This window comes from Echiichthys vipera (assembly GCF_963691815.1).
Source record: "Echiichthys vipera genome assembly, chromosome: 11".
NCBI lineage: Eukaryota > Metazoa > Chordata > Actinopteri > Perciformes > Trachinidae > Echiichthys > Echiichthys vipera.
In genome coordinates this window covers 9,287,932-9,305,391 of record NC_139836.1, presented here as the reverse complement: position 1 = coordinate 9,305,391, position 17,460 = coordinate 9,287,932, and the positions used below count along the sequence as shown (strand labels likewise).

The 17,460-nt window shown below is 42.0% G+C and overlaps 2 protein-coding genes across 2 annotated transcripts in view; both read right to left on the bottom strand.

Annotated features, from left to right (window-relative positions):
- Window positions 1-5,235: 5,235 nt before the first annotated feature.
- LOC310953520 (homeobox protein pv.1-like) lies at window positions 5,236-6,208 on the bottom strand (the record flags this gene model as incomplete). Its single annotated transcript, XM_083922581.1, has 3 exons — window positions 5,236-5,490; window positions 5,598-5,830; window positions 5,938-6,208. The coding sequence occupies 3 exons, from the start codon at window positions 6,206-6,208 to the stop codon at window positions 5,236-5,238; spliced, it is 759 nt and encodes a 252-aa protein (XP_083778707.1).
- Window positions 6,209-11,661: 5,453 nt separating this feature from the next.
- kndc1 (kinase non-catalytic C-lobe domain containing 1) overlaps window positions 11,662-17,460 on the bottom strand; it is a gene marked incomplete at its 5' end in the record, with an annotated part of 52,001 nt that continues 46,202 nt past the window's right edge. Inside the window, 4 exons of the mRNA XM_083922381.1 lie at window positions 11,662-12,314; window positions 14,606-14,763; window positions 15,233-15,292; window positions 15,667-15,789. Coding sequence (XP_083778507.1) covers window positions 12,086-12,314; window positions 14,606-14,763; window positions 15,233-15,292; window positions 15,667-15,789 — 570 coding nt within the window. The 3' untranslated portion in view covers window positions 11,662-12,085. The remainder of the gene's footprint in view (window positions 12,315-14,605; window positions 14,764-15,232; window positions 15,293-15,666; window positions 15,790-17,460) is intronic.

The following is a 17,460-nucleotide window of genomic DNA, read 5'->3' as shown; positions in this document are numbered from 1 at the left end:
TTATTATGTCAAAATGTACCTGCAAAGCAACTATATCTGTCAAAAACCCCATTTGAGTAAAAATAGCAATATTTCCCTCTGAAAAGTAAATTAAATTAACATCAAATGCAAATGCAAATGCTGCATAAAGTCAGTGCAGTCACCTCAAAATTGTGTTTAAGCACTTTACTTTCCGCCTCTGACAAAAGGCGTTGAATTATTAAATCACCATATATGACTTCTGTGAGTTTTCCGAGCGTAACAGTTGCACCGATACAGTTTTTTCTGATCCAATCCCATACCGATACCTGGGCTGAGCGTATCGGCCGATACCCGATACGATCCTACTTGTTGAATGAATGAGCCGTATACCTTGCCATGTGAGTGAAGGCATCAGGCTTGACATGTCAAAAAAAGGTAACAAAGTAACCAAGTAAGTCCAGTCATTTGTTTTTTATTAATATCAACAGCTAATTAGTCAATATCAGAGCTGATATCTCATCCAGGTATCGGATCAGTGCATCTCTAGTAACAGTAAAACAAATCATAACTGACCGCTCAGTGTTTTTATCCAAGTCCACATGCTAATCCCCCATGTACAACAGTAAACAGCCATACACTGTAAGCTTGATTCCATCACTGTAATCATCAGTCCGTATTGCAGATCTCATTAGCGGCTTTCTCACTAAACTTGTGAACAACCTTTAGCCTCTCCTCATCATCCAGCCTTGGCTCCAGTATGTCTGCTGCGATCCAGCTGCTGCTTTGGTGAGACTGTTAGCACCTCTTCACCCAGCCACTCACCTGATTCAAAAGGATCAGTGAAACCCTTATTGTCATTCCAGTCACCAATGCTCTGCCCTCTCACAACAGATCATTTATTGATGCTCATGTGACCATTAGTGGCAGGAACTGCCCCAGTTAATGCTGCACACTGAGGCCTCGCATTGTCTGGTGCTTTGTATTGAGACGCTGCATAAATGGCTATATGGTCCAGTAGGCCTTTAAATGAAGAATGTTCTTCTCATTAGAGTAGTTACTGATGCTTTAAATCATAATGTCTCCTTTGATAATTGTGCCTCCTGGTGGGAGGTGTCAGTATTTGTTTTCCTTTTAAATCTTCTTGTATATATGGGGAGTAGGCCCTGCTGAATAACCACAGTCCTCTGTTGAATCAGCTCATCATAAAACCTGCAGAAGGAGCCCAGAGCTGACAGACGCATATGTCAGAGTCTGAACACCTGCAGTGAATGCAATCACTCCACTAACAGGTATTTCCTATTCTCCATCCGAATTCATAAGTGAATAAGGCATAGACACTTTTTATTTTTTATCAATCATCTATTTAGCTGGTGCCACCTAATTACTTTAACGTGAGGCAATATGCAGCTCGGGCAGACTTGAGGGCGCCGTCCCTCCGCGTCTCTCAACTAGGTGCGAACTGTTCAATCGGGAGACAACAGAGCTCAATGGATCTCAATGATCTGGCAGTTACCTCCGCTTTGATGTCCCTTTGAAGATGCAAATCTAAAACTGAGCAGAGAGCATTCACAGCTTGGAGCCATGCCACAGGACGCCCATAGGAAAAAAATAGTTGCCGGCACCAGCCGGAGACTGCGTCAATTTAGCCGCTTCACAGGACCGAGAGACAGACTGGACAGGATACCCCAAACACATCCCGATACTTTCCCCTATATTCTAACTTAGAGGCGATCTAGGCGTGCTCACTGTGATCCTCCATGAACACTACTCTCTTCAAAGTAAAAGTTGAAGGGAGAGAAAGAAAGCGTGAGAATAAAGCACAGTGCGGTGAAAAACAGGAACACTAGCCTGAGCCATTTGTTTATTATGTTACAGTTAACATTGCTGTTGCAACAGATGGCAACACGCCGGATCCCCGGGTTTAGTAAGGCTTTGATTGTGTGGCCAAAAGGTGATGTGTTTTCTCTCCATAGCTACTTTAGGAGGATCGAATCAGATCCGTCACTGGTAAAACTGTCTATATGTCATATATATGGCTTTATATGTAATAACTCAAGCCTACATTTTGTGACTGTGTAAATATGCATTTGTGATACCATGCTGTAGTGTAAAACTGGAGAAAATATTGTTAATACTCCAAGGAATTTTGATTGAAACACAACGAGTAAAATAAGCAGTTTGTAGTGTTTTAATCTGTTTTATTTGAGACATAGAACATATAATATGTACAGAAAATACATTTACATTATCTAATTATACATACAATTTACATCAACATTTACCGTAGTGCTTCAGATATATTAAAAGCAATTATATTCACAAGTTTTCAACCCCTCTTTCAGAGAGAACAGTGGAGACAAAAAAATCTAGATTCTAGACAACATTTTGGGGCTTTTGACATTCAGTAGAAGTGTGTAGGCATGAAGGCGGCAGGGTGGGAGCGGTACTGCTGGTGTAGAGGAGCGGGCAGGCCCGTGCTGTGGAACGGCTGCAGCTGCGGGTAGAAGCCGCTGCCGGCAGGGAGCTGTCCACTCAGGGCGGGGTGCTGAAACAGCAGAGGCGGCAACAGAGCGGCGGGGACAGACAGGAACTCGGGACGCAGATCCTGGACCTCCCGTTTCAGCTTCATTCTCCTGTTTTGGAACCACGTTTTCACCTGGGGAATACAAGGCAGCCATTAACGAATGCACTGCATACTCATTATGCTTTTACTTAAAAAAAACAAAACAACCTAAGAAGTTGATTTACTGAGAGCTACACTACCATTCAGCCCTATGGGACCAGATCTGATGAATAGTAACTGTTTCTAATGTTGCTTTGACTTCATTGGTGACATTTGCACTGTCACCGGAGGCCTGGAGAGCCAACCGCTGCCTAAACCTACCTGAGTTTCAGAGAGGTTCAGCCTCTCAGCGATCTTCCTCCTCTGCATGGCACCCAGGTATTTGTGCTTGTTGAAGGCATTCTCCAGTTTGCTAATTTGCTCGGAGGTGAACTTGGTCCTCATCCTTCGTTGCTGGGTGGCTTCACCCTCGCTGTCATCCCCCACCTCGCTCTCAGACCCCGAAATGTAACCGCAACTGTCTGGAAGGAAGAACAGAGAGTTGAATTAACTGAGCCCAAATCAATACATGTCGATCTCCAGTCATAAGACAACAGTGGACTTACTGTTCGGTGAGGTCGGGGAGAACTGGCTTCTCGATCCCTTTGTAAATTCTTCCATATTGCTATGGACTTTTGAATGAAGCGCAGAATCCTCATAGTAACTTTTGGAAAGCCATGCCACAGAGAAGTTTGCCATGTTGTATCCAAGTAGTAGTCTCAAGGTGTGCGTATGTGTCGCTGCCCCTTGAGTAACTCTTGGCCGCTATATAGGAGGGGCACACGTCTTTATTTGCATATGCAAAGGGATCTCAACGGAACGATAGAAACTTGATGGTCGTTGTAATTGAGGTTAATAGAGGCTGGCTTGTGTTTTTTCTCACGTCCATGGCTGGCTGAGAGGCGCTGGCGCCAGTAAGTCTGAGTATCAGTTACCTGGCATCTGCATAAAGGGATTCAGGGCGATATCCCCATGAATACAAGGTTGTTAACGACAATGCCAGATATGAAGACCAAATAGACTATTGTGAAGTATCTTCCGTCCCATAAAATGTCACGATCATTCGGCCATATGTTGGTGTATCCATACCCCAATACCTCGCATATTTTTACGACCCGAAAAATAAACTTTTATCATTCATTAACATGCATTTTTTTCACCCAATTAAACCCAACCACTCACCCAGTTTAACACTGTTTCCCCACTAATGCCTCCCACACACCCCTTCCTTTCATTCTACCCTCCAATATCTCACTGCATAAATAGCAGTAAATGCTGTTTTCAGCCTCTTAAATACGGATATGTCCTGTTTTATATCATAATAACCTGAAATAATCGTTAGTTGCAGCCCTATAAAAAAGTTAAAAAATAATAATAATTTTCTAATCTAAATATCTCAATCCTGGCTGTCATATCTGTGATTGGCTTTTGCAGTCGCAGACAGAAGCGCCCTGCTGTCTGAGCATCAAGAACCTGGTGATGAGGCCTTTGTGATGGTAGGACAGGGTGGGTGTGACCGCAGTCAGAAAGTGAGAAAGTTACGTTTGATCTGCGTTGACTGATTTGAATAAGACATTTGCTGAGGAGCCTCCGGGTAGATTCAAACCCAGTACAACAGGTAATCTGTAAGCGTCAAAGCATAGTGGTGATTGCCTGAATCATTTACAGTAAAAGTGGCTGAACCTTTGCTTTTCTCAAAAATCCCACTGAATTTGTATACACGATTTATTTTGACTGGAAATTTAAACTATGTAGAAACACGCTCTACATAGGCCACAAACCTAACTTGCACATACTGTATATGACCTTTTAAGTATTTTAAAGTGCGTCTATCTCCAAACCACATCACATAATCAGGTTCTAACCGCAGGCCTCAGACTTCAAACCTGAGATCAGATCCGTGACCACACAAAACCCCAGACTCTCTGGAGCCAGGCCGGAGGGCTCCCGCTGTAAGTGTAAACTCATCAATGGGCGGCTTAATTAGGACTAATTGTTGACCATGATCTCCCCGTTAGCTGGCGTTTGAAGTGCAGAGATCGGGGCAGACCACGCATATGAAAGCACAGCATATGGTCAGTCTTTGTCGACAGGTAAGGGAAAAACCACGATGCCAGTGAGAAGTTCAATAAGAATTTGATTGTTGTAGCAACAGCACATTCCTCAGTGATTGCATTTATTATGATTTGTTCATATGGATTGGTTTGACTGGGCTTTTGCCTCATATCTTGATTTTATGAGAGAATAAAGCAGGAGATCCACACAATGAGATCTGATAAGAGCCCTTAACCTTAATGGACAACTGCCGTCTTTATCACTTCTATCTTCCAGCCTTAAGATGAAAGCTAGGATGATCTATTCATGTTGAACTAATCCTGCAATGAAGATAATATCATCAGCTTTATCTTGAGCTATCCACTGTTGTTGTAGCCTACATCTAATACAATGCTTGGATGTTATGTATGAAAAGCAAAGAAAATGCTTGAGTCCAGTGCTGCAGTATAGAAGATAAAAACTTTATTCAATCATAAATAGACTTTCCTGTATATTATATACATCTCTTATATCAAATATGCTATAATAAAACTCACACATCAAATAAAACAGCTCTGGATTGCACTTGTTTGGATTCTAAGTGTTTCAGTGGGAAAGGTCTCTTGGTTGACAGTTCTTCAGTAGTAATGTGGGTTGTGGATCATGAGATGAGGGGGGTGGTGAGGGCGCATCTGCTGCCTGAGGACCAGCTGCGGGGCGGGGAGCGTGTAGAAGGCCGGGCCGCTCGCGGGGTAGTGGGGTCTCTGTCCAGCCATGCTGTGATACTGAACCGGGGGCAGGGGCTGGAACATAACCGGTGGGATTTGGGGAGCGAGGTAGTCCTGCACCTCCCTCTTCAGCTTCATCCTCCTGTTCTGGAACCAGGTCCTCACCTGAGAGAAAGCAGACATAAAGTTAGTAAGTATTCAGGGCAATACAGAGTCAGAGCCTGTCATTAAATGTTATGAAACTGATTTGTTCACATTGGGTCTCCTCTTACCTGAGTTTCTGTGAGGTTTAGCTTCTGCGCCGTCTTCACTCTTTCCCCGGCATCCAGGTATTTGTGCTTGTTGAAGATCTTTTCCAGCTTGCTGATCTGCTCGGGGGTGAACTTAGTGCGCACTCGGCGTTGCGGTCCGTCTCTCTCCGCGTCGCTTCCCTCATCCACAGAGAGACACTCAGAGGAGGCCGCCTCGCTCTCGTACCCGGATGAATACCCGCTGATTTCTGAAACTGAAGAGAGGGACACTGGTTACATACACCGTGTGTGCGTAGAGATTTATTTGTTGGTTCAAAGATAAAAGCCGTATTCCACTGTTAGGTTTAACTGCTGTACTTACTTGGTGAGGCGCATCTCGTTGGATTGAAAGGTGAGCTCAGGCTGGAGTCCTGCCCGCTGCTCTCATTTGACCCCATGTGTTCAACGGGCTTTGATGCTTTGGGTTTAGGCTGCAGGTAACCCTTGCCAAAAGTCGGGGGACGCGGCTGCACCACGCAGGGAATATGGGGTCTGCAGGTCGGCGCACTATCCGTGCCAGAGCCGTGGTTCTCCGGCGGCGCGATTTGCTGATGGCTCTGGGCCAGCCAGTCCACAGAAAAGTATTTCACCATGTTTGCAGTGCCGCTCAGTGACCTGTAAATGTCAGAGGGAATGTGTTGTGGCTGCCTCTGGCCAGGGTCAGGTTTTATAGGGCCTTGGCCCTCGCTTCACATTAGCATATGTAGAGGCCCTTGTTAACGCCTGATCGATCCCCATGATTAGGGCTTAATGGCTCGTTATTGAAGTCTTTACATATCCTGTGAGTGTGTGAAGACCTGGCGCCGCCAAGTCTGTGAGATACATTTGTCCGCCCTGACTGAAACCGGGGGCTGGTCAGAAACAGCTGTATCTCCTGCAGAGGTGGAGACACTTTCATGTTGCTGCTGCTGCATACAGTAGCACAGGAGGAACCAGTGCTTTTAGGCCTGGCTCAGTTAAACAATTAACTTAATTTGTCCTTGACTGATCTTATGACCCACTTTATCTAAACATGACTTATCCAATGTGGAATTCAAAGCATCAAGAGAAATTGGGTGGTATAAAGCACTTAAGTACAATGTTGAGGTACTTTTGCTCTTACTTTGATGTTTTATTCTTATGCTACTTTGAAGCTACTTCTACCTTATTATTACCATATTTCATGGATTTATTGTACTCCACTATATTTTTCACTCAACTGTACTTTTCAGATTCAAGAGTTTATACATAAAACATGATCAGTTTATGAAATATGGTGCTTAATTATAGATATAACCACCTATATCTAAATAAGTACTGCTTACATATAAATACACCAATAATAATAATATGAAAGTGTATTAATGGGGTGTCTGACTTTTGTTATGACTTTTTAGACTTTTTAAGTATAATTTGACTTCTAAACGACTTTTTACATACTATATTATGACTTTTTACATACTTTACATGGTTACTCTGCATGGCCAGTTTTGAAAGTATATTGTTGCAAATGCTTTTATCCTGAATGCTGGACTTTTACTTGTAGGCCTAATTGAGTATTTTATAGTTACTTTTACACACATGAATGATGTGTGAGAATATTTTTCCACCTCTGCTTTTATGACAGTTATCCTTAGTAATTAAGAGTTTATGGAGAAGCTCCAAATGTGAGCACTTAATCCTAATGATGGTGACCTATAGGCCTATATTACACAAATTATATATTTCAGCCCTCGCTTGTACTTCTGCAGTCAAATGGGGGAAACACAAGCAATCCTCTGGTTTCGTATTGACATGCCTCTGATACCCTGGTGAGTAGTGGCGCCGGCTGCCCAAGAGCCAGCGTTTGGCACAGGCGCTTCAAACATTACAGATCAAAGGTATTACAGTAGCAACACAATTACGGCTGATTGTCGGCCCGTTCACATGTAAATATGCTAAAACAAGCTGCGAGGAAGCTGGGGGAAAGCCTGTGAGCGCAAACAAGCCCACGGGAGGATGAGGTAATCCTTAAATTAACTGCTTCACATACCAAAGGCGGCGCATATTAACAAGAAATAGGGTATAAATAGGCAAATCACTGTAAATTATGATTGGCTTTGAATGTGCATCCCTCTGCGGTATATGTGAAGCGTTAACACGATAACTAACAGTAACACATCATGTCAATAGCCGCCAAATAAACGAGGAGACAACTTTCCAGCAGACAGCGCCTAACCTGTGGGATGCGCAGCCCTCCGAGAGCTCGCCACATGCAGCAGCTCAGGGACAATGCCGCTAAACTGATCGTTTAGTTCTATAACAAAGCAGATAAGAGGCCGGGCCTGGTTGTCTCCTTTATCGACGACCTGTCGCTGTGGAGGCAGTAGTCCCTTCAGCCTTTTGGAGCTCTTTATCTTTGAGGCTTTGAAGATGCGCCCTGATCCCGTTAGATAACAATAAAAAGCGACCGGGACGCCGCCTTCACACTGCGCCTATTTCCTCAGCTCTGTCTGCCAGTGTGGGCCCTGACTGTCTGTCTGTCCCCGAGGAAAGGATGGGAGAAGGGACTGTATTCTACTGGGACACTAGAGCTTGCATAAAACAAATTATCCCATTGGTATTTGTTGGGCCGTTTGTACAAAATCATATTGGCTAAATATATCTTCTAATGTTTTATAACTCACATATATAATAACATATATAACAGTAAACTCAATCCCTTTTGAAATGTCTGGGGGTTTTATAAGCATTCTTCCAGGTCAGTGGTGGAAGAAGTCAGTCCTGTATTTAAACAAAGTGTCTTTGTGTGCCAACACTCCATGATAAATCCTGCATTCAGATGTTTTGTTTGATTAAAGTAAAATCAATCATTGGTCCTGTAGAATGCCCCATCAGCTTTGTATTATATATTATATAATTAGATTACAATGCATACATGTGTAAGCAGCATTCTAATAGTGTAGCAGGTCAAAGTAGAGTATATCCTGTTGAATGTACTTTTGGATAGAGTAATACAGTGCATCTTTTATGAAAATGTGCAAAGTAACTACAGCTGTCAGATAAATGTAGTGGAGTGAAAATGACAATACATGTAGGGACAGAGGTGTATGAAGTAGCATGAAATGAAAATACTCAAGTGAAGGACAACTAAAAAATGTACTTAAGAACAGCACTTGAGTAAATGTGCAGATACATTTCATAACAGGTCAAAAATGTGCTTTAATACTTCACCACTCATATGGACTGCTTAGAAACATGATGTTGAGTTGATAAACCCCCTGTGTTACAGAAAATGATGCATTACTTCTGTTTGGAATCTCTGTTACAGTCAGCCCTACAGCACTTACCATACGCAATATCACTTTGTATGACAGATACTTTCACATTGCTTTGTTTGCAATGAAAAAAATATCATTTTTTTTTAAACATAGAAATCTTCACCAAAAGCCCAATAATTTTCTACACATCCGGTTTTAATAAGAGCAGAAGAAAAGAGAAAAAAATAATAAATAAAAAAACTTTAATTTTACAGTCACTATTATTCTTGGCAGTGGAGTCTGTGGAATCCCAATGATTGAGGAAGTAAAGCCAGTGTCAACAAAATGCAAAGATAATGCATATGTTCAAATATTATGACAAAGTGATAAAGTGTCCTTGACATTACACCAACAAATCCTAGAGTGATCATTTAGGAGGAGGGAATGGCAAAAAGCACACTAAAGCCCCTTTCACACACGTACTGCAAACTGGAACTTATCTAAACATTACCCGGAGGAGCTGTATGTAAGAACACAAATGTCTAAAATCAGTTGGACCGAACATCAAACAGACTTTATTCTGCCAGCTCCCTAATACAAAGTCTGTGTAATGTCCACCGATTGAGCCCATGCGTGAATAGAACAGCTCACTGTGGGCTGGCGATGATGTTTCAATCATACGGCTGGCATGAAACTGGGAGAAAACAAACATCGAAGGGTAAAGAAGGAGGGGGATTTACACAAAGACACTAAAATGTCTAACCAGAGAGATGACGAGATTCATGAACTTTTGTTGGTAAGGACGGATACAAAAATCATCAAGGAAAGGCAAGAGACTTGCCATATTGGAGTGAAGGGGAAGGAGACAGAAAAATGGAAATTTTCAGTTACTAACTGATAATATAATGTGTCACCAAGTTATGAACCGACCACAGTGTAATCCCCGTGATGTCCTGCCCCTTGCACAGTCTAACCAGGTGCCACCTGTGGCCTAAACCAGAGCATTTACAGTATGGAGAACGCTTCTGACACAAAGAATCTCCTGTTGTGAATTTTTCTGACCTAATTCATCAGACTGTCCAAACTGCTCACTAAGTTCACTATGAAGTAATCCATCCAGTCCCAGCAGCTTCACCGCCCCCACACGTCCCCTGATAGATGTAACAGGACTGTAACCTGCCACACAGCCATTCGATTACATTTATTGCCTGACAATAATACGCTTTGGCAAGAGAGGGCTTATATAATCTCATTTATTTGGCTAAATAAAGCAAATCCTTATAGCACGTCACATTCCATCTCCACGGTGTGTTTCACAGCAGAAGACCACGGGGAGAGAGAGCGGGCAGGAAAATAGAAAAATAGACATTGACTGAACATCATTCCTCAAATAACATTCTGCACACCGACATCTCATTATGTTCTATAATTTTCTGTGTAATGGTAAGTTATTGTCACGACAGTAAGCTTGTGTAGATAAAAAAAAATGCAATTATTTCACACTGTGCTGTTTGAATGGGATTAATATTAGATATTCATTTACCAATCTAGTCATATGAATCTCATTCGGTAAACTCCCAATTGGTATACAATACAAGTTTATAACACAAATTAGGCATTGAGAGTTAAGCAAAATACATGGTTCAGTAAATTTATATTCCTCATTATTTTGTCTCCTTTCCTACAAGTCAAACACATTTCATCAACATCAAATAGATTTTATTTCATGGTCTGATATGGTTGGATTCACCTGCTGGAGGGCCTGGGGTAAAAATTAGCTGCTGGGCTCCTATTAAACCCATTCTGTGCAATGTGCACATTAATCCTCTACTGGAATGATAAATGTTCCCAGATTTGCTGTGTGTCGATATGATTCAACAGAATCTTATTAAATAATACAAACCTCGTTAGCACGTAATGAAAGTCTTGAAACTAGGTCTTGCCACAAGACCCTTCTTCAAGACAGTGCCAGAAGATTAGAACATGTCGCCAGTATATTATTGGTATTATTACAATATATGTAACTTTCTGAAACCGACAAGTTGAGATTCTCGTGTGGTGAGAGAGGAGGCAGGGTTTAAACTTCTAACATTATGTTTTCATTCTTCACACGACTCATCTCACTTTTTGTGTGGATGAATAAATAAGACACAGTTTGAAAGTGTTTGCTGCTATCCACATTTTTAAACTAGGGCTCTAGTTCAAACAATTATCACGTCTTTTTGTGCGTACGAATAAATCATAGTTTGTAAGTGTGTGCCGTTATATTTTAAAGATGATCGATCGTGTCTGGGGCATCTCCATGATGGCAGGCTTTTCGTTCTGTGCTCCATTGCGGCTATTCAGGACAGCTTTAATATTTCTGCCATTCGGCGATGTGAAACATGTTATGACAGCTAGTTCTTTTCTAGCATTACACGGTCTTACAAGCGTCTAAATTCAAGCTAGCAGCTTTGTGAAGCGACTTAGACATTAGTACTTGGACCTAAATGCAGCATGCTAACATGCTCCCTGCCTGTAAATGAAAAGTGAAGTGATCGCTGGAGTTGTTATAATTTATCCTGATTGGGACATGATTATCTGAGCCAAAATTCATGGCAATCCGTTCAGTAGTTGTTCAAACATTTCACTGAAAACCACAAATGTAAAGTTCACTGTTGTGGCAGATGAAAAGTCAGGGGATCATCAAAGTCATTAGAATTCATCCACAAAAATTAAATGGAAAATAGTTGTTGAGATATTTCAGTCTGGACCAAGTTGTGGACTGACGGATGCACTTGGTCATCCCTAGAGCTCTGGCTATCAAAGGATTTCACCTAAAGGCCCTCATCAAGTCTGTTGGCCATCCAACCTTGATGTTGGACTTGAAAGCATTGCTGCCATGTTCAGTATGAGGCCTTAATAGCTTAATTGCAGGGTCAACTCACACATAATGATTACAAATGTCAATATATGAGCTGAGAAAGAAACTGATTTTGTAAGAGGAACAGATTTGTGATGGAAACTTGTGTAATCTTAAGGGTGTGAGTTATAAATAAAGTCTAAACTGATTTAATGACTTGAGTTAAGGGACCTTTGAGAGATAGTGAACATATGACGGCAGAAAAAGTTTTCATGTCCACAAAGCAGTGCTGCCAGGACAACAGGGGCATCTGAGGGCCTTGGCTAGGGCCTCAGTCTGGGCTTAGACACGAGGTGTTAACCTGGTGGTGATGACTCGCTCTGGGCTGTGAGATGTGACTCGGGCAGGGCTCATTGGAAGGTGGCCTTAACCCTCCTCAGTGTGTCCTGGACCCTCCTTGTTTGTCGCTCGCTGGACTGCTGGAAGTTGGCATCACTGTCAGCAGCCAAGAGATGGATGTCAGAGGTGGCCAGCCGGGCAATGCGGCGCCGAAGGTAGGCCTGCAGATCCCGGTCCGGGCTATAGGTGTATACAGCCTCCTGGAAGGCGTGGACCTGACTCACGACCTTTGCTATGCTCCTTGAGCCAAAGATGGATGGATGGATGGGATGATGGAGCAACAAGAAATAAGAGGAAAAAAGAGCAGAAGGAAAGTGAAAACATGAAAAGCATTTATATTATACCCAAGTTTCCTTCCTGGCAGCATAATCAGCTCTGTCTGTGACCTGATTTGCAGAGAGCGGGGATAACCCTGGGTCCACAGAAACCAGCTGTGTCTCTGCCTTTCCGTGATAGAACCCCTGACCCCAGCATCTGGCTATAGCCAGTCGGCTCTCCGCAGCTGGCCTGAAACCTCTTTTCCAATCAAACCCCATCCCACAGGCGCCATCTGGTGCAACACTGGCACCCCTAACAACAACTCAAATCCAACAGCTGTGCCATTACCATCAAACCGCCACTTGTTGTGACCTCAGCATCTGGTCAGCCATATTGGAGTGAAGGAGAAGGACACAGGAAAATGCGTCCTCGCAGCGAGTTGGCCGACTTTGTCATAGATGGATTCTCAGGATGTGGGGAGAGAACTAATTTTCAGTTAATGACACTAACATATAACATAATGTGTCACTGGATAGGATAGTTATCAGGCTAATTTCACTGTCTGTATGTCCATTTCCCCAATAACACACTAAAAATAAATGAATACAAATTCTAGCATGCAATTTCATCTTTATAAGAGGAAGAGAGGGGACTGGGCATTTTATAAACATATTCATTGCTATCAGCAGTTGTAGCAGCGCTAATTGGATGAGCTCTCCCTTACAGGGCTGCAATCAGCTGGTCTTGTTATTAATTAATTGTCATTTAATAACCATGGTGACAGGTCAGAATGCATTGGGATTTGTATTTTTTCTAATGTGTATACATAAAAATAACAGCAGAAAATGTGAGTGTGCCAGTAAAAACTTGAACAATATTACCAAGACATGAATTGCACAGTGGAGACTCGTTTGTTTTGAATAATGTAGTTACAGGAGGAAGGGACTTTATACGGACTTCTTTAACTTTACTGAAGAGCAGCTATTATTCAAACAAGCCTTTTGCAAGTTTGTTTGATGGAAGGTTCATTTTCATACCATCAAATGTCTGTATGACGTTCAAAAAATCACATTTAAACAAAATCAGTCCAGTTTTATCTGACATGGGCTTAGGATTCCAATTAATTGATTCTCAATTAAATTACTATGAAAATGAATATACCATAAGTGATATCAATTCAAAAAAATAAAACCAACAAAGCGAAAATTAGATTCACAATACATAAATTTGATGCATGAATACATAATTAGCTGTCTGCACGCGGAGGTGACTTGCTTTTTATTTTCTCCGTCGGTATAAACGTCTTACTGTCACACGTGCCGAGGCAATATCGGCTTATTGGACACAGCAACAATCTACGTCTCCTCCGTCTTGGCTCACTTGGAAAACTACAGCCGATTATCGATTGAAGCTGTGACTTAAGCGATCAAAGTTGGACTCCACATGAATTTGCTTAGCCTCTGGAATCAAATGTTTTATTCGCCCCCTTCGCTCGCAATGAATGGATGTGCATGTGGGGCCGCACTTTTATAGTGTCACTACTTGTCTTGGCGGCAGACAGAGCAGAGGGACGACGTTAAAAAAGCAAATAGTGTTGAAAGCACCACATTTCTAAGACAAACATCAGAGGAATGTTGCCACAGACTAGTAGGCTGCCCCTGACCAAGGATTTTCTTGGTCGACCAGTGGTCGTCATTTAGTGCGATTAGTCGACTAATCGGTGCATATATATCCCAAAGTGATCCCTTATTTTAGATGTGATTGTCTATTAATTATTAACTGTCTTAATGCACAGCCAAGGGACCTGCCGTCTTAAAAAAAAACACTGACAGTGAATAAGTGTCACGACTTGCTGTATATGGCCCTTCAAATTACAAGCCCTCCACTCTAGAGTCGCATAGATTTTCACTTCATTCACAAGACACAGCTCCAAATGTTTTTTTGTTTTTTTCGACCAATGAAATTTCGTCTGCTAATGATTTTTTGGTTGACCAGTGCTTGGTCGACTATTCGGGGTAGCCCTACCACAGACACACAGATTACAAGTGCGAAGTAGAAGTACAAGTGCTTTCATTAGTGGGTCATATGATCAGTCATCATTGTTTCAACTCACTCTTAGATAACTTAAAATAGACAGTAGACAATTAACTAGATGAAAAATGTACGTATTACAACTTTAAAAGACAAAAGCATTAATAGAACAAACAGGACATTCACTCGCCACATAAGGTCAACAGCAGATTATTACAGACGTAAAAAATATGTGCCCACACCTGAGCTTGGTCCACTTGTAAGCACCAGTAGTGAGTGTGAAGGCTCTGATCTCCAGCTGCTGGACGTGCATGGCCAGGATATGTGCTGACGGCAGGGTGGGCCTCCTCCTTGTGTGTTCTCCTCCCATCAGACACAGGTCATCACTCTTCAGAAACACCTGAGAAGAGAGCCATTTATCCACACGGTAAATAAATTAGTTCTTACTGGAACAGAACATTTAGTACATTTCCAATTAAGCCAAAGTCTCAGGTGTTTGGTGCCAAAATTAGCTTGTCCAGTGTAGCGGTGTGATATGATGAGAGATGATTTTCAACAAATTACATGTCAAAGCCTAGAGAGCATACACGATTCTTTTTATTACAGCTGAACAGGAAGGTTGGCATGAGAGTGGTGCGTGTTGTTTGACACATCAGTTGCTTCAGAGGGGAACTTTCAGAAGCAGAGCCAGCTGTAAGCTTTCAGCACGCAGGCAAGTTGCTTGAAGCTGTTTTTCTATTGATTTATTTGCCCTGCAGCCCAGTTTCACAATATGTGACCGGTCTAGCCTTCAGTTACAAACAACATACGTGTGTGCTTGCTCAAAGACACCTACACACTCACACGCTAACGCACACACACACACACACCTGCACAGCTCGTAACTCCTCCAGGATCTCGCACACCTTGGAAGACAGATGTTTCCAAGCCTGTTGGCAAGAGAGGAGGAAGTTTTATTTAGTAGCTCAAAAAAGAAGACTAATTACACCCTGGCTTCATGCAACACAAGAGGCGATGAATATAACCCGTGGAAATATGGAAATGTCTTGTATATTCTCAACACTGGTGTCTTTTAATTGTGGGTTTTTTAAATGACTCCTAGACACAGGACAGGTTTCTCCCCATCACCCTCACACTTTCTACATCGTATTTGAATGCATTAATGCAAATTTCTCATTTGTGAAACTAATTAAACACCACCCGATTTCATCACAGCTGAAGAAAAGGTTTAGCTCGAGGGCATCTGACTTACTACAGGAACTCTGAGTTTGTGTGAGGAGGAATTTATGAGATGCAGCCTTACTGGTAATTGCCTGACAATCACGTTCTCCAGACCTCCGAGGACCTGCATGGCTGTGGCAAAGTTCCTTGATTCATAGCAGTGTTTTCCTATCCACAGATACTTGGACAGCAAAGCAACTTGAGTCTGCAAGAGAGTAGAGCTTTCAATGAAAAAAAAAAAGCTAAATGAGGCATGATACAAAAAACCTAGTAGGTCTTTAAAAAAAACTATAAAAAGACTGCATTGTACACTGTTTAATGCAAGTGCGGGTGATTATGTGTGAACAAAACACTGTGAACAGGTTAAAATGTCTTAGGAGCTACTCACACTTACCATTCGTACTGTGAGTTGATCCGTGCCGTACTTCAGCATGATTATCCCCCCCTCCCTCTTCCTCTGCAGCCCCGGTACGGGTTGCACTCACAGTACAACCTACTAAGATCAGAGCTACTGCATGGATGCTTATATGTATATGCCATCACCCCTAAGAGGTTTTGTCTTGTCAAACTGTTTTGAATGTTTTCATCTGACCAAATTTGCAGTAAAAACTCCACCTCCATCATCACTCCAACTCCATCAGATGCTCATACGTGTGCATTTGTGCCATGCTGAAGCCCACATCTCTCACTCGGGCCGCGGCCGGGAAGCATGGCACTCTACAGTTTCACTCATGCTGAATAGACTTTAGCCGTGAATCGTGCTTGTGCACTGTACGAATGGTAGGTATGAGAAGACCCTTAGAATGTTAATTGCATCTGAGATGTTGAGTGGGAGTTGAGGCAAGTTGAAACATTGAAAGCGTTGAAGCGTCTCTTGTGAAAACCCCAAAGCTGTTAAAATGAGTTGTAATTGTTGAAAGCATTTGAACTTTAAATTGTAAGGCTAAGCCCTGTAAGTTGAATTGTCAGCTTGTATGTGAGAAATTACACTGAAAGTAGTTGAACTGCCAGTTGAGATGTGAAAAATCGAAGCAGTGGAACTGTAATTCAAGTGAGTAAGAGGTGAAAGATGTTGAAATGTAAAGAGCCACGGGCGAGCCACACAGCCCATGTGAGCAATGCCTGTACGAGGCTGAACCTGTTTGCAGGAAAAAAGTGACAGTGAGATGATCTTTAGATATCAATCATAACAGGCTCACTACAGGTTCAATGTGTATATATGAAGAATGTCACCGGGATGAAAAACAAGACTATCCCTTTACAACTAAAAATCCCTCTGGCATTTCTATGGAAAGTTCAAATTTAAATTAAATGAGACATTCCATTATTTATGGCCATTATTATAGGCAAAATCAATGTAGAAGACAGGCAGCGCCACAGTAGAAAAACATCTGTGTGGACACGGTTTCAGAGAGATAGCCGTCACACACTGCTAGTGCAAGTAGTTGATCCCAGACATAAGACATGAAAGCAGTTGAAATGACCTTCCAAGAGCAAGAGGCCAAAGCAGTTGAAATGTCAGATGAAATGTAAGTGATGAAAGTAGTAGAAATTGAAGGTGAATTTTAAGTACCAGAGTGCACTGTAGATAGCTGACCAAGTGTCAGTTGGAGTTTGTCAAAATGAAAGATATGAAACATCTCAATGAAAGCACAGATGTGCCAAACATAGCTGATTATTTTTTTTAAAAATGTTTGATTGGAGTGTGTATGTGTAAGTATGAAATAGCTGAGGGACAAAAAACATCCACAATAATACAAATACATTTATTTTTAGCTTTTTGTAAAACAAAAGAGAGCTTTTAAAGACCACAGGACATTTACTATAATTTTATTGTGCATTCACATGCCCTTCGGATGGTCCCATTGCCAATGTT